The 24,291-nt window shown below is 33.7% G+C and overlaps 11 protein-coding genes across 11 annotated transcripts; 5 read left to right on the top strand and 6 right to left on the bottom strand.

Moving 5' to 3' along the window:
- Nucleotides 1-76: 76 nt before the first annotated feature.
- cgd6_4700 (ATP-binding cassette transporter) lies at nucleotides 77-3,928 on the top strand (the record flags this gene model as incomplete). The annotated part of the gene is made up of 1 exon (XM_001388314.1): nucleotides 77-3,928. The coding sequence occupies one exon, from the start codon at nucleotides 77-79 to the stop codon at nucleotides 3,926-3,928; it is 3,852 nt and encodes a 1,283-aa protein (XP_001388351.1).
- A 492-nt stretch (nucleotides 3,929-4,420) lies between these two features.
- cgd6_4690 (SAC3/GANP/Rpn12p family) lies at nucleotides 4,421-6,496 on the bottom strand (the record flags this gene model as incomplete). The annotated part of the gene is made up of 1 exon (XM_627798.1): nucleotides 4,421-6,496. One exon carries the CDS (start codon nucleotides 6,494-6,496, stop codon nucleotides 4,421-4,423), a length of 2,076 nt encoding a protein of 691 aa, XP_627798.1.
- Nucleotides 6,497-6,546: 50 nt separating this feature from the next.
- cgd6_4680 (hypothetical protein with 12 transmembrane domains) lies at nucleotides 6,547-8,220 on the bottom strand (the record flags this gene model as incomplete). The annotated part of the gene is made up of 1 exon (XM_627797.1): nucleotides 6,547-8,220. One exon carries the CDS (start codon nucleotides 8,218-8,220, stop codon nucleotides 6,547-6,549), a length of 1,674 nt encoding a protein of 557 aa, XP_627797.1.
- A 511-nt stretch (nucleotides 8,221-8,731) lies between these two features.
- Nucleotides 8,732-10,213, top strand: cgd6_4670 (Prp9p-like splicing factor 3a subunit 3 snRNP. C-terminal C2H2; the record flags this gene model as incomplete). The annotated part of the gene is made up of 1 exon (XM_627796.1): nucleotides 8,732-10,213. The coding sequence occupies one exon, from the start codon at nucleotides 8,732-8,734 to the stop codon at nucleotides 10,211-10,213; it is 1,482 nt and encodes a 493-aa protein (XP_627796.1).
- Nucleotides 10,214-10,513: 300 nt separating this feature from the next.
- Nucleotides 10,514-12,094, bottom strand: cgd6_4660 (possible apicomplexan-specific protein; the record flags this gene model as incomplete). Its single annotated transcript, XM_627795.1, has 1 exon — nucleotides 10,514-12,094. One exon carries the CDS (start codon nucleotides 12,092-12,094, stop codon nucleotides 10,514-10,516), a length of 1,581 nt encoding a protein of 526 aa, XP_627795.1.
- Nucleotides 12,095-14,526: 2,432 nt separating this feature from the next.
- Nucleotides 14,527-17,193, top strand: cgd6_4650 (5kows transcription initiation protein SPT5; the record flags this gene model as incomplete). Its single annotated transcript, XM_627794.1, has 1 exon — nucleotides 14,527-17,193. A coding segment is annotated over one exon (2,667 nt), but the record flags the coding sequence as incomplete, so codon positions are not given.
- Nucleotides 17,194-17,651: 458 nt separating this feature from the next.
- Nucleotides 17,652-18,029, top strand: cgd6_4640 (hypothetical protein; the record flags this gene model as incomplete). The annotated part of the gene is made up of 1 exon (XM_627793.1): nucleotides 17,652-18,029. One exon carries the CDS (start codon nucleotides 17,652-17,654, stop codon nucleotides 18,027-18,029), a length of 378 nt encoding a protein of 125 aa, XP_627793.1.
- A 2,116-nt stretch (nucleotides 18,030-20,145) lies between these two features.
- Nucleotides 20,146-20,772, bottom strand: cgd6_4630 (40S ribosomal protein S8; the record flags this gene model as incomplete). The annotated part of the gene is made up of 1 exon (XM_627792.1): nucleotides 20,146-20,772. The coding sequence occupies one exon, from the start codon at nucleotides 20,770-20,772 to the stop codon at nucleotides 20,146-20,148; it is 627 nt and encodes a 208-aa protein (XP_627792.1).
- Nucleotides 20,773-21,237: 465 nt separating this feature from the next.
- Nucleotides 21,238-21,707, bottom strand: cgd6_4620 (60S ribosomal protein L26; the record flags this gene model as incomplete). The annotated part of the gene is made up of 2 exons (XM_627791.1): nucleotides 21,238-21,528; nucleotides 21,591-21,707. Coding segments are annotated over 2 exons (408 nt in total), but the record flags the coding sequence as incomplete, so codon positions are not given.
- Nucleotides 21,708-22,091: 384 nt separating this feature from the next.
- On the bottom strand, nucleotides 22,092-23,093 carry cgd6_4610 (mRNA export protein, putative; the record flags this gene model as incomplete). The annotated part of the gene is made up of 1 exon (XM_001388313.1): nucleotides 22,092-23,093. A coding segment is annotated over one exon (1,002 nt), but the record flags the coding sequence as incomplete, so codon positions are not given.
- A 480-nt stretch (nucleotides 23,094-23,573) lies between these two features.
- cgd6_4600 (PIG-H) lies at nucleotides 23,574-24,122 on the top strand (the record flags this gene model as incomplete). Its single annotated transcript, XM_627790.1, has 1 exon — nucleotides 23,574-24,122. The coding sequence occupies one exon, from the start codon at nucleotides 23,574-23,576 to the stop codon at nucleotides 24,120-24,122; it is 549 nt and encodes a 182-aa protein (XP_627790.1).
- Nucleotides 24,123-24,291: the final 169 nt, after the last annotated feature.

The following is a 24,291-nucleotide window of genomic DNA, read 5'->3' as shown; positions in this document are numbered from 1 at the left end:
TACGATAATGTTTGCATGCAGTTAATTTTTACGCATGTAGAACAGTTTGTGAGCATTACTCCCCACTTATACACATATGAAGCCATTAGAAGTTGAAGGAGCGGAGTCCCACGTTCATGTTAAGGATAATAATGAAGATGTTGAAGGCAATAAAACCTTTGAGAAAAGTAATGATTTAGGAGAGAATGATAATATTGAGAACGAAATTAAGTTTGAGGCTAAGTTTTTTAGCTTACATAACTTTTGGAAAGTTGTAATAGGCTTTATTATGAGTGTATTGAGTGGAATCTCTATTCCTCTATTTTTGCTTTATTTTGGGTTAGCATTACAAAAAATACCTCTAACCCCAAACTATACTGAAGACCAATATAATGATTTTATGCGGTATATATACTATTTAATCGGAGTAACTCTCAATTCATTCTTTTCAGGATGGCTTTCAATTGCCATTTTTGAGAGTCTTGCTGAAAAATTTGTTAAGGATATTAAAAGGGAAAGCTTTCAGTATATTTTACAAATGGATGAGGACTGGCATAGAGATAATGACTGTGGTTCTGTATCTTCTAAGATTATAGCAAATTGTGCTTTAATTAGAGAGGGATATGGAATAAAGTTTTCCCAGCTTATATCAAATGTCTCACAATTTTTATTTGGCTTTATTGTGGGTTTCTACAGAGGATGGAAGATGGCACTTGTAATGTCTGCTTCTCTTCCAATAGTAGCAGCAGCTGGATTCTTAATAACTAAGATACACAGATCTTGGGGAACCACTACTCAGAGAGTCTATTCCAAGTCTGGAGCTTTGGCATTTGAAACTTTTAATAATATTAAACTGGTTAAATCTTATTGTCTGGAGTCTATTATGTTTAATAAATACTATAAAGTAATTACAGAAGTTGAAAATGTGGGTCAAAAAGCGTCCGTATTTGTTTCTTTTGGAATTGGTATTGTTTCTTTGGTCATATTCTCATCTTACTCTCTTGGATTTTGGTATGGAGGAGTGTTAGTTGCAGATTCTATGGATTCAGGATGTACTTTTTTCGATGATTTAAAATGCTTTACTGTTGCAAATGTATTTAGCATCTTTTTTGTCATTACTAACGCTTCCATTGCTCTTGGACAATCTACTCCTTCTTTAGGGAGTTTAGTAAAGGGTTCAGTTGCTTTTAAAGAACTTGGAAAGTTATTCAAAAAACCCAAAGTTAGAAATCAAAAAGAATCTGTGAAATTTAAAAAGATAAATGGAGAGTTTAAGTTTAAAGATGTATCATTTAGTTATCCTGGAACTAATAAGATTATACTCAAAGACTTCAACTTAGAACTTCAATCTGGGAAGACTACAGCATTAATTGGTGGAAGTGGATGTGGGAAATCAAGTATTTTAAAGCTAATACTTAGACTATATGATCCAGATAAAGGAAAGATACTTCTAGATGGATTAAATATTAAAAAGTATGATTTGGCTTTTCTAAGGGAACAAATCACAATTGTGGATCAAGAAAGTAAGTTATTCAATGATACTATTCGTCAAAATATTTTGTATGGAAATGAAAATGCAACTGAAAAAGAGATTGAAAATGCTCTTAGATTGTCTCAGGCTTGGGATTTTGTCAATTCTTTCCGGGATGGACTGGAAACTCTTGTAGGAAATGAAGGAGGCCTTCTAAGTGGTGGACAGAGACAAAGAATTGCAATTGCAAGAGCTATTATAAGGAATTCTTCAGTCATCATCTTAGATGAAGCTACATCTGGATTAGATGTCAAAACTGAGTCATTGTTTACACAAGAATTCCAAAAACACATATCGGATAGAGGAATAACTGTAATCATGATAGCTCATAGACTACAAACAATTGGTTTTGCAGACCAGTTAGTTGTACTGGATACTACTCCAAATAATGGTATTAGGGTTGTTGAACAAGGCTCCAGATCTGAGCTAGCAACTCTAAGCAATGGAATTTATTCTAATCTTATTCTTAAATTAAATGAAGGGAGTTTGGATGGTTGGACCCAAAACAAACCTCAATTATTAACCTCATCGAGCGATAAAACATTCCAGAAATTAGCAACTTTCTACTCTAATAATTCCAGCAAAAGCATTTTCAGGCGTCAATCAGTTAGCAGCCTTGAGAGTCTCAATCAAGGACTATGTATTGCACATAAAGATACAAGAGACTACAGTTTAATGGTAAAAGACCTTTTCAATGATAACTTGAAGGCTTTGTCCATGAAACTTCCAAAGGTTTCATCCTTCAAGCTATTATTATTACTCAAAAAAGATATTCATTTTCTCATTTTGGGGATTATTTCTGCTTCAGTACAAGGTGCTACTTTTCCTCTTATGGGATATTTGATCGGGAAATTCGTGACTTCAGGGGTCCTTCCAACTTCAGAATTGGTTAGAACTGAAACAGGTAAATACAGCCTTTACTTTCTTTTTTTAGCAATCCTAATCTTTTTGACAACTTTTGCACAAAATTCATTCCTCCAAATTTCAGGAGAACGTCTAATTAAGAGACTGAGAGCAGAATGCTTCTATTCAATGCTGTACCAAGATATTAAATTCCATGAGCAACCAAATCAAAGTGCAATTAAGCTCTGTGAGGTTTTAGCAGAAGATACCAGATTAACAAAAAGTTTAGTTGGAGAGAATATTGGACTCTATACCCAAAATATTGTCACAGTTCTTCTTGGTCTTACGATATCTTTTACAAGTTCACTAGAACTTACAACTGTCATTCTTGGATTTTTTATATTTTTAATTCCAACAGGATATGCTCAATCTAAGGTTATTAAAGGAAGTACAAACAGGGATTTTGAAAATACCAATTCTGAGGGTTCTCGAAAACAGTCTATTCATTATTTACAAGAAGTTCTACAGATGCATACTATTATTAAGCTTTTCAATCTACAACAAGATTTCATCAAGAAATATAGAAGAAGTACTCGTTATGAGTATTTTAAAGGAACAATGGATTCTCATATTCTTGGACTTTGCTGGGGTTTTGGTCAAGCAATTCAAAATACTGCTCAAAGCTTCGGTTTATGGTATGGTAGCAAGATGACAGTTGAAAAAAAGATTGGATTAGGAGAACTTGTTCAAACTATTTTGGTTCTAATATTAACAGCAGCTTCAGTTTGTAGGTCTCAGATATACGCTACTGATAAGAAGAAGGCTAAAGTATCAGCTAACAAAATCTTTTCTTACATAGATAGAGATCCTATTGTAAGAAATAAGTGCTTTGTTAGTATAAATGAGAGATGTCTTAAAGACTTCTCTTTAGCAAGAGATAAAAGATCAGGAAAATCCATTCTTGATGGGAAAATGAAGACTAAATTACAAAGACTGGGAAAGTTTATTAAAGCCAGAGAATTTGCTACAATAACTCCCAATAAACTGGATAATCTCTTAGCCAGAGGAGATTTTAATACTTATGACTCGGAAGAAATTGAGCTTAGAAAAGGCGAGATAGTCTTTAAGAATGTCTTCTTTAGTTATTCAGACAATATTGATAACTTGGTCCTTTCCAGAGTTAGTTTTGCAATTAATAGTGGAGAATTTGTTGCAGTTGTTGGTAAAAGTGGATCAGGGAAAAGTACTATTTTTGAACTTTTGGAGAGATTTTATCCAATTAGTTCTCAATTTTCAGAAGAAACTAGGAATGAAAAGATTGATCAATATTTTGGTGAAAGATCCTCAATTCTCATTGATTCAATTGATTTGAATGATCTAGATGTGGGAAAACTCAGATCTTCAATATCTTATGTACAACAGAACCCCATATTATTTTCCGGTACTATTCAAGAAAACATACTATTAGGGAGGATGGATGCATCTATGGAAGAGGTGGAAGAGGCAACAAAAATGGCTCAAGCTTATGATTTCATTATGGATCTTCCGGAAGGCTTTGAGACAAAGGTAAGTTAAAGTTGAGAGGAAGTTAAATTAAATAATAATCAATAACAATATTTTAGGTTGGGGAAGGAGGTACCGAACTTTCTGTGGGACAGAAACAAAGGATTAATTTAGCAAGAGCTTTTATTAAGAATTCTCCAGTTCTCATTTTAGATGAACCAACAGCATCTTTAGATATCGAAAATGAAGCTTTTATTATGAAATCAATATATTCTTATTCTAAAAAGAAGAATTCAACCATTCTTTTAATAACCCATAGACTAGGGACTATTCAAAATTGTGATCGAATATTTCTGTTAGGTGAAGATCCAGAAAATGGAGGAAGTACAATATCTGAACAAGGGACACATTTGGAGGTAAGTTACAAGGACTCAGTGCCTGAGAAAATATTACAAGAGTAATCTCAATAACTTAAAATTACTTAGTTAATGGAGCTAAATGGAGCATACAAGCATATGTTTCTAGCCAATTCGAAAGTCTAAGCAAGGAAAGAACGAATTTTCTTTATCCAAGCGCCTGGACCTTTCTATTTAATAAAAGAGGTGAAGATGAAAATACGGTAAAACTTGCTTTACAGTCGAGCTTTAGTTCATTAATTGAAGAATTTGGGTGGACAAAAACTGCCTTTTGAGAAGTCAAGAATTTATGACAATCAAAATTGGACTCAAACCCAAGAGAGGAAGTAAGTACAGAGATCTCAATAAAGCGGAAAGCTTTAGTCATAGTAGTGAGAGCTATAATAAGCTGTCTATTACGGAAGATCTCAAATAAGTATCTGGATTTCCAAGGAGCTTTTTTACATAGCTTAAAGTATCTGCAATAGTTACCTTCCATAATTGCTTTACAGACCTGAATTGCAAATAAAATCCCTTTGCAGTTCTTGAATGGTTGTGCTTCATCTAAAACACGAATCAGATCAGCTTTCATATTTTGAAGAGTAACGTAAATAATATAATAACACAAGAATTCCTCTCTGTTTGAACCTTCAAATTCCACAATTCCAAGTGAATAAAGTTCTTTCAGACGTGCTTGGCATTGATTGAACTGGCCAAGATCATGATTTTCCAAGGCAACTCTTGCATTAAGTTCGTAAACATGGATGGTGAATAGATTTTTAATTCCTTGAACAGTTAAATCCTGGCGAATAGATCTAAATTGCTCTTCTAAGTATTTCCAATCGTACTTTTTCTGCTTTTGGTTATTTAAAGAAGTTTTGGAACTGGAATATTTTATATAATTATTGTAAACAAAGTCGAGAGATTTCTTTAAAATATGTTCTGGTCTGACTAAATTGGGGTCTGGAGAAGATGTAAGTCTAAGATATTGCTTCTCTAAAGCATTTGAGAGTCCAACAATCTTCTCAGTACTTTTACCAAGAGCCAAAATTTGTTGCCAAGAAAGTCTCTTATTACCATTTGCATCTAAAATATAACCATCTCCCTCAGAGCAACCAGATTGAATATTTGGAGAAATTTGAAAACCAAATGTTGAAAGGGAATTATGTTGGTTTGATGATTGTGAAGAGAAACTAAAGCCTTTTGAGGCAGACTCTATTTTATTTGGAGGGGATGCCGACTCATTACCAATTAAGTTACCAGCATTTTTGCCATGTTTTTTTTGTTTTAAGTGTTTATTATGCTTTGTATCTTTCTCTTGATCAGTAACATGGGTTTCTTTCACTCTTTTACTCTTGAGAGGAGGAAAGTTTTTTTCGTTTATATAGGTGGAAGAGTTCGCTTCATCTTTTTTAAGCTCAGTCTCAAGTTGAGGGCTAAACCTTCTTTTTGAAGAAGACGGGGTTAGTTTTGGTAGATTCGAAAAATTAGATATAGCTTCGTTGGTGGAGTTAGAATCCTCACTTTGATCAGAAGCTTTGAGTTTAAAGTTCTGAATAACTTCTCTCTTGGGAAGGTTTTGAAGTTCCCAATCAATGACCTTATTGGAGTTCCTATAACGTTCAGAAATATGCTGAGAATATGCAGAAAGCTTTTGATTCCACTCAATATCTTCTTTTGATGTTCCATTCGATCTATAAGTACTGAATAATCTGTATATCCAATTTTGTAAACCTTTGGACTTATTTACTGGACTTGACGAATTGTGAAATTGTTTCATCTCTTCAGCATGTACAGAGTTCCTTTGGTGTCTTTGTTTCTGCTCCCTAAACTCCCTAGGGTTTGAGGTGGGCTGTTGCCCCATTTCACTTTGTGCTTGAATAGCATTTTTAATGTAACCGGTCCTTTCTAACTCATTCACGCAACTTTGAGCGTACTGGGAAGATGTAGCATCATCCAGACCATTTGTCTTGTATGCCTTAAAGTAATAATCGTAATAGTGAGCTTTGTACCAGTCTTCTAAAGATTTCTGGGTTGATGCCGGGATTCCTTGGTTAGAGGCATCAGTATTCCGTATGTCTTGGGCTCCCTGAGACACTGTTTGCATAGAAGAGGCTTGGGAACCAGTGTTGGGCTGATTCCAACCTCTAATAGCTCTACTACCGACACGAAACCCAGTAATTAGAGATGACTGGTCGCCCGGAATTTGTTGATTCATATATTCTTTTGGAATCAATTTTCCCATTGCTTTGGCCCCGATATTTAAAAGTCATTGGCGCCTAATTCCGCCAAAGCTCATTTATGTTTATCAGTGTGTGATTTTTTAAGAATTTGGAGGATTGAAGGAATGGAGATAATTAGAGAACATAATGCAATCAGAGAGCTAACCAACAGTTCGCAAAAGTCATTTTGGATAAGTTTCTTGAGCTCTGAATACGCTCTAATTTGGTGAATTAGGCATCTTTGTATCAGTCCCCCAAATAGGAAGGCAAGGTAAATACGTCTGGAGCCTTTTTCAACAAGGAGGTTCAAGAAGGAATGGAAGATCTTTCTGGGCTCTTGACTAGGAAGTGCTGGATTTATTAGGCTAAATATAAATGAGAGGTAATAGAAAACTTGCAAAAGCATAACAAGTCCATTACTAATCAGGAGTGCCATGCAACCGCCACTGCGTAAAACCAGCATGAATGCCACATGCATGCAATACATGGTAATAGAAAAACGCCGGTATGCAGAAATTTGATGATTGCCGCCTAAAGAAAGCATAAAAGTTTCAAGAATTCCATGTATGGAGAGTATTCCAAGGGTGTAAATATTTGCAGAAAAAAGTTGAATATTTTCAGGTCTTACCCATTTTGGACCAAATAGAATGCTGATAAGACTTTTAGAGATTGGTGGACCAAAACATATTGCAATGAATCCAATGGATGTAGAGAAGAATAAGAGTTCTCTAAGTGGGGCGAGATTTGTTTGTAGGTGGCTTAGTGACTTGTTATGATTAGTCTCAAGTTTGACTTCTTTGAAGCGTTCTGCAGAAATTTCTTCAATTGGAGCAAGCAAGACTCTTGTAACAATGTTTGCGAGGTTAGAAATAACCCCGTAGTCACTCCATTCTTTGGCTGAGAAAAGGTGTAGTACAAGGATTTTGTCGGTTTCTTGTAAAACAGTAGATTGTATACTAACAAGAATTTGCTGTTTAAGGATGCTTTTATGGTTTTCTAGGAAAAACTGAGACTTAGAAGAGGACCCTAGGGACCTTGGAAGCAGGATTATTTCCTTAGTCTGGCCAAAAGTCTTGAAACAAGCAAATAAAGTTGAAGAAAGAAATATTAAAGAATATATAAACTGCCCAATAGAATAGTAAAGGATATCTAAATTGGAGCTTTTGAACATTACTATAGACATAAGTAATATGCTCTTAGAAGTTCCAGATAGTATTTCAATGACACTTCTGAGGAATACCTGCTCTTTTCTAATTAGATTAAAGATCAAAGGCTCGGAGATTGATTCCACAATAGATGAGAATCCTGTCAGAATTACAGAAATATTGAACTGTCTGACAAGTTCACGGTCTAAAATTATGCTTGAAGGAGGATGAGCTATCCAAATTAGACTCAATATTAGGGAAAGAATACATGTTGATATAATGGAAAGCCAACAAATGTTGATGCTACTTTGGATATTTGCACGACGAAGGCTTTCTTCTGTAACAGAACCAATAGGTTCAGAAAGAGCCACTCTTCGGAAGCATTTCTTGTTCAGGGATTGAGATAAGTTTGTAATGAGCGCGATACTTACAAATCCAATTCCAAATAACTCAGGATCTATCTTCTTTGCAAGGTAGATATTAAGAACAAAGCTTGAAAGTTTTGAGACCACACTTCCAGCCACAAAAAGAAACGCTCCTAATAAAGCAGAGTCACATCTCTGAAATAATACTTCTTTAAGTGGAATTCCTCCTAATTTCATTCTTATTCTTTTTATTCCTCTTCATGCTAGCCTTGAGTATTTCCCGCCAAAATTGCAGGTAAATTGATAGGGGAAAAATTGTTTTTAAAATAAATAGTCAATAAGTGGTATCTATTTAGAGCTAAAGGGGGAGTAGGAAACTTTTAAAGATCATTCAAGGAGAGTTGTGTGGGAATTGGGAGGGATGAGTTCGTTTATTATTGAGAGGTGTCGGTCTTTGTGCGAAGAGACTGAGGTTCTAGAGAAGATGGTGGTGATGCTTTTTGGTAAGCTTCCGAGGGACTCAGTGACGTCATTAGTAATTGAAACTGCAATAAAACAGCTTGGTAAGTTAGATATTTGGGTTGCTGGGTTTTCTCAGGAGCCTTAGATTGGTGTATAACTTGAATTAACTGTTTTTTGTTTAAAGGGTTGAGAATTCAAAGTAATTCAAAAGAGATACTTTCTCTTTATTTAGATAAGTCTGGGGAGAGGAAGCGTGAGATTTCCTATATTGGAGGTTTAAGTGTAAATGGTAAGTTACTTTGATTATTTCAATATATTTCTAAATAATCAAATTTACATTATTTTAGACACAAAGTCGTCAGGATCAAAGGATTCTTTATGGACGAACTTTTATAGTTCAATAAAGTCAGCAAATTCTTTAGAAGGTGTTCCCAATGATCTAATAAGGCAATCTGAATACAATATTAGATTAAAGGCTCTGGAGGAACTAGTTATAGAGACAATTAGAGGAGTAAAACTTGATGATATATTCATTCCAGAAGAGGACCTAGGAAGGAGATTATGTTTGGAGCAACATTATAGCAGGTATATTAATCTTAAGAAGTTAAAGAACTATAGGGAAGCAACTTATATTAATGGCGAATTGGAGAGATTGAGAAGAAAAGGCAAGGCAGTGGATAATAGCACTCAAGCTGGGATAGTTTTTGAGGAGATTGACTTTGACACATATTTGAAAGTTTTTGATAAGTTTTCAAGTATTCCAAGGTACTTTAAGTATAAGGATAATGATTACGATGAGTATATTACAAATTTATTGGAATATTTGCGGGATTTTTTTCTTAGAATTCATCCTTTGTTGGATGAAGGAACAATTCAGACCGAGCTAAATAAAGATTTTGAGGAGGAGTGGAGAAATGGGATGCTATCAGACTGGAGAGTTCCCACATGTGAGATGCTTTACTATTCTAAGCCTTTCGATAAGCTATTTTTTTCGGAAGGGACTTACAATTCTCATGTTAAAAGTAAGCATTTTAGTAGAGAAAACTCCAAATATACGGAACTTCCTAATGAGGAAAAGGATAGATTAAGAGGGGAAAGCTTGGAAAGAGACAAGAGTATAGCTAGAAAAGAATTTTTTGTCAGCAAGTTTTCTCAACTTCTCTCAGTACAAAGAAGAGAAGCAATTGATCATGTAAATAAACTACAGAGCAGCACTAGAGAGGAGTTGGAGATAGATAAACAGCTAGAGATGGAAAATAGTGGCTTGGAGACTTTAATAACAGAATTAAATGATTGCTTGAACAAAAATAAGTCAAAAGGTGACCGAGATTCAAACAAGATGGAGTTTGATACAGATTCAGACGATGACTTTGATGAGCTTCAAGAGAAAGTATATAATCCTTTAAAACTTCCTCTTGGACCAGATGGAAGGCCAATGCCATATTGGCTTTACAAGCTGAATGGTTTGGGAATTGAATTCAAATGTGAAATATGCGGAAATTGTAGCTACTGGGGAAGGAGAGCGTTTGAGCGACATTTTTCAGAAACTAGACACGCTAATGGGCTAAGTGCTTTAGGAATTCCAAATACTTGCCACTTTAAAGAGATCACAAAGATTTCGGATGCTCAAGAACTTTACTCGGCTCTTTGTAAGCAGGCAAAAGACCTTTCATTTGACGATCAAAACTACGTTGAAATGGAAGATTCCCAAGGAAATATCTTGCCTCTCAAATCTTTCCAGGATTTGTACAGACAAGGACTTATATAGTAGAATCAATTAATGTTAGAAATTAAGATTTTTGTTTTCTGTAATTTATTTTATTTTCCCTTTATATATTATACCGGCGTTACATGCAAGGTTGCGAGTTAATTTTATCCACATGCAAATTTGCAAATTCTTGCAAACAAATAAATACCGGTATATTTACGTGTGCATATAATTACATGTGGATAGTGATAATAGTTAAAATTACGAAAATAAAAATATTAAAATTAGTAGTTTTAGGATGGAAATAGATAATTAGGAGTTTTAATCAAATTCAAAATTAAAAATTAAATCTATGGCTAATCACGTGGAAGGTGATTTAGGTGGGTTCATATTCGCGTTATTTCCAATAGACCTTGAAGATGAAGTCGGAGAATGTATATGAGATACAGTAGGAGAATAAGGGTGTGACCTTTGGTTTGCGGTCTCATCCCTACGAGATTTAATATCCCAATTTATATTAATATTGGGCAAAGTCGCTTCAGGATTAGTTTCTATGGGGAAGTTCTGAGGAATCTCAGAAGCAAACATTTCTGGAGTATGGAAAGTTACGGTATTGTTTTTGTCATTGGCAAATGCTTCCCAATATTCCCAGAGTGATTTAGGAATACGAATTTTCAAATCAGCTCTGCCAGGTGGTTTATGAGGAACAAAGCATTTGAGATATGCAAATCCTTGAGAGTAAATATTTCTCATTTCATTATCAGATTCAGGAGGCTCTCCTAATTCTTTAAGAGTGAATCTTCTTGCTTGGGTGAGCACACCATCTCCCCAATCAACAAGTAATTCACAATCAAGTGCCCATAAATCCCTTACAAGTCTAGCTCCTGGCCAATTAAAGGTGAGTTTGATATAACAAACATTCACTGGAAGTGGTCTGTGGCTAATTGATGGGAATATATTTGGGAGCACAGAAGATATAAGTAAAAAGGGTTCTTCTGGATTACTTATATTATTTGTGGAGTCGTCTCCTTTTGGTTCACTCATCACATTTTCTACAATGGAAGAGTCAAATTTAGATCCATTTCCAGGGTTAGGAGTGTTAAATGATGGGTGAATATTGATTTGCGTATTGGAGCCCTTAAACTGAATGAGTTCTTCGTAAACATGTTTGGTTGCAGCTCTGAATAAGTTCATTATTTTATTCTGGAGAATATATTCGACATTTGAAGTTGGAATCATATTGCTTGTGTTAAAGCCATCTTGAGCAAGACTTTCAATGAATACAGAATTTTTACCTTCTGTTTCATGATTTGAGCTTGAAAGATAGGTACCATCACTTTTCTCTCCATTAATATTTCTAGAGAAGACAGGACCTATCCTCTTCTCTAACATCGATTTCTGGGGAGAATTAAATCCTCCATCTTCAGTTTTGTATGACAAATGCATATTTGTATTTTGATTTGAGTCAAAATCCAGGATTCCAATATGCCTCATTACAAGCCTCCAACACGTTGGAGATCTTTGGTAGTGCTCTGTTGCAAATTTCTGTTTTAATATGTGTTTGCCACACACTCTACACAAAGTTCTCTCAGTTTTATTCCACTGAAAATCAATTCTTGAATCTCCAACAAACTGGTCACCTCTAGTTACTTTTCGTTCTCTAACATTCTCGCACTTAGGGAATTCCCAAATTCTTCCAAATAATCCATCAACAAGAGCTGTATTCTCTACTCCAGCAAGCCTTTGACTTATTGGGTGAATTATTGCTCTTCTTTCTGGAGAAAGCGATTCCATGGGCACTACTACCCAATCTGTACCAGAAAATAATACTGGACCTTTTGAAGTTGCTTCCGAAAGAATTGTTCTTCCCCAATTATTTTGAATTCCACTACTTTCATCCTTTGAACCTTCACCTTTATTAGTTTCAGATGATGCACGCATAGAATTTTCTGGAAATCCAATTGTTAGATTTCCAAATTTACCACAAAACAAAATATTTTAATGTCGCAGCTCAAAATCAAAGAATAAAAATCAATTCCTTGAGATTAAAAAACAAAATTTATAAAATTAATAATTGCTATTTATAGTAATTATGTTAAAGCCTCAAGATTTCCTATCTTGGCTACTCCAATTTATTTCGATACTGGGTTATATTAAAAATCAACCTTCAATCATGCAGCAAAAAGATGGCGCCTTCCTATGCATGTCAAATGTCTCATTTTAATAATCATAAATGCTAAAATTGTAATTAAATAAATAATGGATAGGCGAAATAATCGTAATAATATCAACATGAAACTTTGGTAGATAATATTTCAGATAATTATAAGATTATATTTATTAGTTTTGGGTGAATAATATTATTTTACAGGTATATGGGTAATGTAAATGGAAATCTATAAATTACATATTTTGAGAAATTTAAGGATTATAACAAGAAATAATCAGCATTTTGGTTAATGGACCATTATAATAACAGAGTAGTGAGAGACTTTTGGATAATGTTTAATTAATAACTTTCAGTTTGACAGAATTTATGGAATTTTGGCCATTATTTTTTTCCCCTATAATTATTTATTTAAATTCTTAAAGTATGAGAATCAATATATTGATGGAAAAGAATATAAGAATTAGTGGCCATCATTGTTTGCAATATTTATGGAATAAGTTAGATCTAATAATCATTTACTTCAAAATTGGTTAAATATTTCTTCAACCCTAAAGTTTTTCTTTAATGGAAAGGAGATTTTAACAAGAGATATTTATATTGGGATTTCTCTTTTTTATTATAATTGAACTATTCTCTATGGAAATAGATTTTTCAGTATACAAGTATTTTTTCTTTCAAATGCCGAGCTTAAGCTTGGTATTCATAATAATAATAAATCAAATCAATTCATAATGGTTATTGACAAAAAGTTATTAAGGATTCTTCATAAAAACAATACAAAAACGAGGAGGGAGTAAGAAGATCCATATGAACTGAATCATTAATGTATTTCGTGATTAGTGGCGCCGAGTAGTGGAAGCAACCATACAATTTATAATTTTAAAGCTAGTTAGAATTTGATAATAGGCATAATTTTAGGTAGATTAGGAGAGAGAAGATAGTAATAATAGTAGTAAAGTAGTTATAGTAGCGTCAATATTTACAGGGGAAGGGGGAGAGAAGAGGAGGAAGAGAAAAAATAGCCATATCTCAGACTTTCCTAGAATATACAATGATTTGGGGCAGGCTAAATGACGTGTGGGAAGACGAATTCCACTAGAGATGGTGGTAGTTGGTACCTGTTTCTTTCATTTATTTAAACAGAATATTAGGTACCTTTTTTTTTTATATATTTCGAGGCCAAAATGGCGTTCACAATTTAGTTGAAATACAAATTAACAATCGGGCAACGATAATTTGAATGACAATTTCTGTTAGATTTACATTCAAATATACCGTTTACATGTTCATTGGAGTGGGGAAGTAGCTAATGAGTAGATAACTTTACAAAAATTTGTACGTAGTAGTAGTTTTTTGCTTCTTTATTAGCGACTTTTTTTATGAGGAGTTGTAGTACCATTCAATGGATTGTTGAGGCTAATAGTATTAATATTAATGGCAGCAGTAGTGGTTGTAATAGAATTAAAATAAACGGTAAAGGTACTTGCATATATATTTATATATATATATATATATTTTTTTTTTTTTTTGTCCCATTAATTGAGTAGCTTCAGAAAATTTTAGCGCATTTTATTTATTAAATATATTTATATAAAAAAAAATATATTATAAAGAATTTGCGGATTATAATATATCGGCAAATTTGAAGGCCTTGGATAATAGCTGAGTAATAGAGTTTTCGATATCCAGCATAACTTCAGTCTAAAAATTTATTACGGGAAAGGCCAATCTATTATTATATTAGAGTTTTAAATTTTTTGTGGCTTTAACACATTTTCTGTGATGTCAAAGTTTGAGGAGGATGAACAACCAGTAAGTTTTAATTAAATCTTATACATAAATATGGTTTTATAGACTGTGCTGGAGATCTAGGAAAATGATCAACAGCCCCTTACTTTGATAATAGTTCTGTAATACCATATTACTAATATGTATAGTTTGTTTTAAATTGATCTTTAAATAACTTGTTTAACTTGAATCCTTTACCAAATAGATAATATCATCGGAAGAAGAATTACCACAAAGATCGGAGGATGAGGAGGAAGAGGAAGAAGAAGAAGAAGAAGAAGAAGAAGAATCACAGGACGATGAAATAGATTCAGAAGACTCTGATAACGACTCTCCACCAAAGAAGAGGAAAAAAAGTTCAGAAGGGAGGGATAGGAGTGTTTCCTCATTAAAGCATTCAAAACGTAGTAGTAATAGTGGAAAGAAGAAAAGCTCCAAGAAACGTTCGTATAATAATGTGAATGCATTTTTAGATGTTGAGGCTCTGGTTGGTGAGGATGATGAAGAAGATGAGGGTGAATATTATGAGGATATTTATCATGAAGAGTCGGAATATGCTTCAAATGCAGCTGAAATTGGAGCCAGACGAAGAGCTGATCTTGAACGTGATGAGAACATGGGTAGAAGGCACTTAGGGGGTGCTGGCCATTTAGAAGAAGCAATTGCACAACTTGAGCGTAGATATGAGCAAAAAGAAGGTGGAGAAGTAAGTGAAGCTGAGCGGGAGACAGAATTTGGTAGTTCTGAGGTAACAAGTTCTGTACAGGCTTGCGATGTACTTCCAACTTCAAGAGACCCAAAATTATGGCTTGTTAAAGTTGACCGCGCTGGGCTTGAAAAGGATATTTGTATTGCTTTAGTTCAAAAAGCAGCAGAATGCCAAAAACAAGGCAAAGAATTGCCAATTTTATCCGCATATGTTGCTTCAAGTTATAGAGGTTATATATACGTGGAGGCAGAAGCACCAAATTTTGTTAATGAAGCACTTCAGGGTTTTACGGGAGTTCGCCTTTCTTCTATAAAAATTATTCCAGTTAAAGAAATGACTCGAGTATTTTCTGTGGATATGCAGGAAAAGGAGCAGTTGATGCGTGAGAGTTGGGTTAGAGTTAGAAGTGGGATTTATGGAGGCGATTTAGCTCAAATTTACGAGGTTGATGAACATGAAGCTAATGTGATTTTGCGGCTTGTACCTAGATTGGATGTTCCTGCACTTATAAGAAAATCCCAGAATTCTCAAGACGTTAGCTTTTCCAAATCCAGAATCAGACCACCAGCAAAACTATTTGATAGAGATAAAGTTGAATCACTTGGTGGAGTAGTTGAACTCACTCACTTACGTGGAACAGTGAAATTTGCAAACCAGCTTTTTGAACAGGAAAAAGGATATCTTCTGAAGAAAATGAAGGCAAACCGTTTAGTTGTTGGGGATGCAGTTCAACCAACAATTGAGGAGATCAAGAGGTTCTTTGGCGTATCTGATTTATCAGAGGTGAATATTGATTCAAAAACTCTTCTTAAAACACAGAAATCCACCTCTTTCTTTGTTGGAGATACTGTTACGATAACAAGAGGTGAGCTGATAGGAATTAAGGCCAAGGTAGTAGCAGTAAACTCTGGAATTAATAAATCTTTGGAAGTTTTGCCAATAGACAAATCATTGGGAATCACTGAACCAATTCTCACTCAGGTTGATCTTGTTTGTAAATCATTCGATATCGGAGACTCTGTTCAAATTGTTGAAGGCGTAAATGAGGGCGAATCTGGGTTAGTTACAAGCTTTGACCAAAATTATACAGTTGCTATAATTTATCCATTAAATGGAGCCCAACCAATAAGATGCCCAACCAATTTTCTTAAAAAAGTTTCTCAAGATGTTGTAGTTACTAGTGGACTTTCAACAGTGGATGGTTTTTCTCTTGATGACTTGGTACAACTTTATAATGGTAAAGTTGGAGTTATAGTATTTGTAGGAAGGAATAAGAATCTGAGATTGTTAACTAGCACAGGAGAAAGCATCACAATTAAGTCATCCGAAATTTCATCAAAAAGAAATACTTCTCTCATGCATCGTATTCCTGATCATAACGGTAATATTTTTGGAGTAAAATCGACAGTTCAAATCTTAGAAGGCGCAAACTCTGGAAAATCTGGCAAAGTTGAGCATATCTGGAAATCCACTTGCTTTATCAAATTACCATCTAAGCTTGATGATGGTGGATACTTTACTTGCGAAGGACGGCAACTTTTGACATTAAAGACAGCTGAGAGCAGCCGAATGGATGCTGCTACAAAACCCACAAATGGGCCAAAGAAGGGCAACTCTGGAGGTGGGAATTCAGGTGGAGGTTACGGAAGAGTTTATGGTATGGGCTTGCATTCCAACAGAAGAGGCGGACCAGATGATGCCTTTATTAATCAAAAGGTTAGAATACTTAGAGGCAAACATAAGGCTCTCCTTGGCTCCATACGTGGATTTAAAGGTAATAATGTTGAAGTCCTTCTTGACATTGGACCACACACAGTTCTTCTTCGCAGAGAAGATATAGTTCTTGTTGGCGCTACAATTGGAAGTGGTCAAGCTTCCAGCTTTGGTGGTCAGGCCAGGCAAATGAACACCCAACCTGCGTCTCAAGTAAAGCAACCAAATTGGACAGGTGGAAAGGAGCTTTCTCAGCAAAATTCGGGCCATACTGACGAGAACTCTAACAATCATCCTCTATTTTGTAGGAGAGGGGTGGAGGTAACAGTAATTTCCCAAGGCGAATTCTTTAATCAAAAAGGAATTATATCAGATATTTTATTCCCACCTGAAGTTCCTCAAGTAACTTGCTATATTATTTTGATAATTAACGGTCAAATATGTCCTGATGAAATGATTGCAATTGCTCCTCAAAGCATTACTCCAAATAAGCCTGTTCCTGGTGAAAATTCTATTTCTGTTTCCCCTCAAACTGGAGTTTTTACTGGAATAATAGATTCTGTTGAAGGAGATGATTTCCTCATTTTAGATAGTAATAGACAGTCCACTACAAAAGTTTCTGGCCAATTTGTATTCAAATATCACACTCCTCCAGAATAATATTCACCAAAATTCTTAGTAGTTTTAGTTGATAGATTACTTTTTATTAATTTAAGAAAAATTATTTTTAATTTAACTGAGTTTTTATTCTATTTTAATGTAATAATTTAATTTAAATTAAAAAAAAAGTCTTAATGTGGACAAGCACTTATGCATATACCGGTATTACTTGCAAATGCATGCGCGCATGCACATCCTCATACAAAAATAGCAATGACGTAAGCATATTACGTGGAATTGCATGTGCCAGTCTAAAAAAAATAAATACTGACTTTATATTTTTAGATAACAATAAAAAAATTATACATTTACATCAATAAGAAAAAATTTAGTTTTTGATGAGAATGATTAATAAGTAATATAATTAAGAGCGAAATTAAAACTTGCTTGGAAGTAGAAGTACCATATGACAGTTATATTCATTTTTAAAAGCCCAATTGAACTGAGAAATTGGTCAGATGGTTCAAACAATTTTAAAAGTATTTTATATTTTGAGTTTTGTAGGTATTTCATTCAATCAAGCAACAGTTTCAAAAATTAATGGCGATGAAAACTATTTCAAATTTTCATATTTGCAAGATTGGATGCCAGAATGGACAAGGAATAATGATAGATACTTATTTAACACATTGTATTATGATCAAGAGAACAATGAGGATGATGAGTTTGAATTGGGAACTACTGAAACAAAGCAAATTCAATGTAGAATAGTCATTTTGACTGCAGGAGATGAGGATTTTAACACATTAGTAGAGCTAGAAAGAAACAGAATCGAGTATTCAAGAAAACAAAAATATTGTTATCTACACTTCTTTTGCAAAAAGACTAAAAAGTAAGTTTTAATACTCTTTTTAATGACAAATTTGAATTTTTTTTTCTCAAAAAATTAGACAAGATGAATCTAAAGATAATAGTTCAAATAAAACTCAAGGTATGTTTAAATGCAGTATCTAAGCTTACATTAACTTCAATTAGAACAAGAGTGTGCTTTTCCTCATTATTGGAGATATTTAGCAATTTGGAAGTTATTCACAAATCAAGAATTAGTAACATATAATAAAAAAATCGTAAATCTAAAAAGTATTGATTGGGTATTGTATATGGATTTGGATGCAATGTTTACAAATTATCAAGTCAAAGTTGAAGATATTATTGAAAAGTATACTTTAGCTAGCACTGCTTTAATTATTTCAGCTGATACTAAGTGTTTTGATGAGAGATATCCAATAAATAATGGAATAATGCTATTCAAAAATTCCTTATTTTCTCTTCAATTAGTTTTCCAAGTATTAATTAAACAGGTAAGTTTTGAATGACCAGTAATAGTTTAATGGAATGAGAAAAGTAATAGTTTGGTTATTTTTGACATTATACTCATTTATATTCAAAGGCTTATAGAAATAGTTTGTTATATAATGGAGAGAATCACTGGAATGCTAAAGGTATGTAATAAGAATCATTTGAAATAATAATAATCAGTATCTACATTCACTCCATTTAATATTTTCTTTCTCTATTTTTTTTTCAAGGTTTGAAAGATCAACCATTATTAACCAATATACTTGTAAAAGATAAAAATGAAATCGAAGCTGAAAAGATACTCAAGTATTGCACATTTGTAATGCAAAATAATTTAGATCTAAATGGAATTATTTACTCAAGCGATAACATTACAGTAGTTTCACCAAGAGTCATGAATTCGGTGAGGAGAAGTTCTACACATTTTAGAAAAGATAACTTACTTTGGCATTGGAGAAGTGGAGACTGGATTGCACATTTATCAGGTCGGTTTATAATTCTAAAAAAAAGAAAACATATTAATAAGCGATCAATCTTTTGATTAATATAGGCCTTACACCAATGGCATCTTCATTAAGGAAAAAGTTTATTAAACAAGTTTGTGATTCATCCCCAGATGAAGTTTGCCCATTTAATGTAAGTTTATTATATATAAACTAATTCTTATTATATTAATCAATAACTTTGAATAATTAGATTATTATCGATAATACAGAATTGGTGGATGTAGAAAACAAACTTTCACTAATTAGATATAAAAAAGAACTCAAACTTTTGAATCCTAGTAATGCAAAGAAAACTAATAAAACTGGTAAAAAGAACAAAAAGAAATCTAAGCCAAATAAAAAACCCAACTTAAATGAATCAAATAATGATAATTTAAATTCTGGATTAAATGAAAATAATAATATAAAGTTTGGAAAATTTGATTCAAAAGATAATGAATTAAATATATTAAAAGTTGAAGTAATTAATACTTCTTTAAGCCAAGATTCTAAAAAAGAGGATTCTATTAAAAATTTTTCTGGGTCAGAACTTGGCAATACGGATTTCACTTTAAACTTGAATTCTGAAGTTGAAAGAAACTCTGAAATATCTTCACAAGAAGAAATAATTCAAACGCTTATTCAGAATAAAGGCCAAGAATCACCTTTGGAAAGAGAGGCCATTCCAGAAACAGAAAAAGAATCAATCTCTATTAGCGTACAGGCTATTTCAAAATTGATTAATTCTTCTGATTCTAATTTAGATAATGCTTCAATCTCAGATACAATGTTAGAGCAAGTTTCCGAACAAGAGCTTGAAACCAGTCCAACTAATAAGCAAGACCAACCAAATAACCCAGTAGAAAAAACTCTTGTTGAAAATCAAGACTTCAGTTTTGAACAACTCTCTAACGATGCTGAAATAACCACTAGTAAGCAAGACTCAAATCAATAAATTAGAAGAAGAGAAATATTAGTATGGAATATATAGAGAAAAAACATAACATTAATCAACAATCAGATCCAACAAACCATAAATAACAGTTTAAACAACGATCAATAAAACGAAGAAATAAACCATAATTACAAATTGTAAAAAAGAATTAATACTTAATTTACTATGAAAATCTGATCAACTACTAAATAACTAATGGCATTATTGCAAAATTTACTTAGCTGCCTTCTTCTTTTCAAGCTTCTTCTTGTAGAACTCTAATTCTTTACCTTCAAGAATGTAGCCATCGCATCTACCACATTGACCTGGACGAGAAGAAACACAAGCGAGAAGACGACCAATTCCGAACTGCTCCTCAACTAATGGGTCGATAACATTGTTCATCAATCTGGCCTTTCTAGTTGCAAGCAAGTGACCACTGGCCTTTTGAGCATCCTTTTCATCACTCTTTTCGTCAGCATTCTTACGTCTACCTAACTCAACACCATATCTTTGTAAATAGAATTGTCTAAATGGAGTAGCATCAATAACAACAATTGCATTCTTAACTAAAGTCTTTGTACGAACTAACTCGTTGTTAGATGCATTGTATACAACTTCCATAATACGTGCCTTTCTGGAAATACCTTGTGATCCCCATGAATAGTTTCCACTATCAAGTCTAAGAGCTCTAAACTTCTTGTTGCCACCTCTGCAACGAACAACTCTAACTCTTGGAGAGGCTCCGAGCTTAGTATTTGAGGCTGGACGACCCATTTCATACTTTCTCTTCTTAACAACTATTGGCATACGGCCACCAGTGGCACGATGCTTGTGACGGCTATCTCTGCTAATACCCATTCTGGATTTCTTCTAAATATTATTCCTACAACAGATGGAGATAAATCTGTCTTTAGTATTTCTATTATGCCGAGTCTTGGTTTTCTTAGCGCAATATTTTTTTTATTTTTTTTAGAGACAGAGTTTTTTTACTTTAATTTTTTCTTAAAAAAATGCAATTTATTACTAGTTTGATTATTATTATTTATTAATTTATATATAGGTACCTATTAAATTCCGTCTCTAATTAGGCGCCCACATTTGGGCGGGTCTGTCCATTCAGACATTTATTAATGTAAAAAACAACAAGCAAGTAATAGTACTAATATCAATGGTTAATAGATAGAGAAAACAAACAAATAATTTGACAGAGTGCGGAAAGAAAGATACAAGACAAAAATACACTCACAATGAAAACAAAAACGACAATAAATCCCATAAACCGACTCAAAATTTACTATCACTAAAAGAAACTATATTGTTTACCTAGTCTAGATCTGCTGCATCAGCATTTGTGTACTTTCCTTTCTTAGTTGAGCGATTTTTGCGAGCAAGAAGTTCCCTTCTGTCTCTGTTTAATTTTAGCTTAGTGATGACAACATTTGATGGGTGAATTCCAATTGGAACAGACTCTCCGTTTGTCTTCTTTCTGGTGATTCTCTCAACGTTGATGACAAACTTCTTTCTGTGGACACGAGTAACAACTCCCTCGTAGTCATGGTTGGAACCTCTAATGACCATAACCTCGTCACCTTTTCTGATTGGTAATGATCGGACCTAATTAATGAAATTGGTTAGTCAAAACTCAAAAAGTAATACAATCCATATAAAAAACTTACATTATACTTTTGTCTGAGCTCCTTTGATAAAGGAGAAGCCATCAACTCTCTTCTTTGAGTTGATGTGGTAGCGAAGTGGCTCTTTCTGCATTTAGAAGCAGATGAACTTACGTCTGTTTATGAAAGGAATTTAGTTAAACACCTCCTAATCACCATTTAATCATACACAAAACTTACCCTTGCTAAACTTCATCTTCGTTTTTACCTTAAACTAAAATTTCTCAAACAATGAAATTTCCCTAACAAAGCAGAGACTAATTTCAAAACCGCGGCGGCGTCTCTCTATTTCAATAATTTCAGCCAATTTCCCGCCTAAATTTTTAATTTATTGTATTAATTTCCAATTGCATGCAAAAGATGGAGGGGAAAATTTAATTATAAATATATAATTAATTAGCAGGGAGCTATATTTCTAGAATGGAGTGTCAATATTTTGGGATTTTGTTTCCCTTTACTATAAAAGACATCTATATAGTGTTAATTTAGGCTGATATCTAGGTTCTAGCTACGTTTTCCCTTGGGACATACATGTTCATCATTCATTACGTGTAATAAGACTTTGTTGCAGCTGTTGTTAATCGCAGTATTATCGTATCCTTTGCTCCAATCATAGCTTAGAGAATATGCAAGGAGTTTCCCAGACGGACTAAATTTAATATCAGTTACGGGAGCTGGCATTGTCTTCATGATTGTTAATCTGGATTTGTTATCTTTATCCCAAAAGGCTATAGCACCGTCACTCCCACCGGTAGCAAACGTTCCATACTGTAGATGAAAATCAATGCTGTTTATGGAATAAGCAATATCAGGGCTGCTACTTGTGACTCTATGACATCTAAAAGGGAAGTTCTTATCTCTATGAGACTCCTCTATGTGGGCAATAGCACATCTACCTTCAATCGAGCCAATAGCAAAACCTGTTCTATCTGGGAAAAGAGATATTGATCTTGGTTGAAGCTTAAGCTGGGTTTGAATTCTCTTATAAGGAGTTGGAGTAATATTCTGGAGATTCCAGACATATACTGCATTATCTGCTGCTGCAACCACTAAGGCAGGATACTTGAGGTCCATTGCATATACTCTCTCTGGTATACTTAGAGAATAAATTGGATTCTGAGATTGTCCATTCCAGAATTTGATAGTTTTGTCCCAGCTTCCTGTTACCACAAACTTTTGTTCATCACACCAGAATATATTAGAAATAGGAGCATCATGTCTTCCTATTGTTTGACTTTGTCTTGATGACATATCATGCATCTTAAGCTCATTATCGCATCCTCCAGAAAAGAGATACCTACTATCTGAACTTATGGCACAGTCCAAAACTGGTGCAGAATGCTGAAAAGAAGCTCCTATAAAGACAATTAGTAAGTCATTAAAGACTTTAGGGGAAATCAGAAACTTACCAAACCGAGTGTTGACAGAATTTCCGCCCATATGTTGTACTTCCCAAACCGTGACGGATTTATCCCAGGAAGATGCAGCTAATAGAGAAGAATTCATTGACCAGCATACCTAAACAAGACAATAACATGAGTAAATGCTCTAAAGTGGATGTTTCAAATCTGGAGAAGTCTTTCATTGTATGGCTTATCCAAGATTCTATTGAATTTGAGTAACTTACCTTACTGATAGAGTCATTTGGGCAGTTGGAAAGTTCAATACTATTATTCACATTGTACTTATTCTGGGACCCAAAAGAAGAAGTAGAAAACATTTTTCTTGTCTCTGAAGAGCAATCTTCTTGGACCTGTAAATTTCTAACTTATATATTTTTTCCACTAATTAATTTGTGGGAATTTATCGCGCCCTTGAATAAATTACGTGTAAAAATTCGTGAATACCGGCATAGTGAAATTTTTTGGTTATTTGAGCAAAAATTATTTGTTCATTTAAAGTTGAATAAGGTAGGATTCCTTCTATGATAGCTAAACGATGAGAATTGCTTGATAAAAGGTTAAGTGTGTTTAAAAAATATGAACAATGAAAAATCCTAATGGTAGCAATATCTGTAATTTCGAGGAAAACGCAGAGACGACCAAGATTGAGACAAACGACTTCAAAGATTACCAGTTCCAAACAACCTACTATGGTAATTCTGTGGCTAAATTTAATGCTTCAAAGAAAAGAACATATTTTCCTATAGTTTTGGTTTCAGGAATAGCCTATATTGCTACTCAAATCCTTAATAAAGGGGTTTTTAGCCTTTCGACTTGGCTGAGAGTCATCCCAATTTTAATGATTTTCTTGATATATTATAGAAAAGTTAGAGTTAGACGTCAGTCAATCTTGATTTTCTATGGAATTGGAGTCCAACTAGAGACGGAATATCTTTTTGGAAGATCCTGTTCTTTTATTGAAACGACAAAGATAATCTCTGCTATTATCTACGACAAAATGACTTATATGGAACTTTCACCATGTATTGGACTCATAATTAAAGACGAAAAATCCCTAGTAGTTCCGTTTTCTGATTTCAAAATTCCCACAAAAAAGAACATAATTATCTACAATGCATTAAAGATGATTTAATTAACAAAATAGGTGATCATTACACATATTCAAACTATTTAATTTAGATAAATTTATAGATTTCTCAATATATTACTTTTATATTTTCGTATTGATCTTTGTTCATAAAAACAGGTTGGCGCCAACATGCTCGAATTCGCGTTATTGTCCCGCAAAATGCAGACCCAAA

This window comes from Cryptosporidium parvum, chromosome 6 (genome assembly GCF_000165345.1).
Source record: "Cryptosporidium parvum Iowa II chromosome 6, whole genome shotgun sequence".
Lineage (NCBI taxonomy): Eukaryota > Apicomplexa > Conoidasida > Eucoccidiorida > Cryptosporidiidae > Cryptosporidium > Cryptosporidium parvum.
This window is presented reverse-complemented; position numbering and strand designations above follow the sequence as displayed.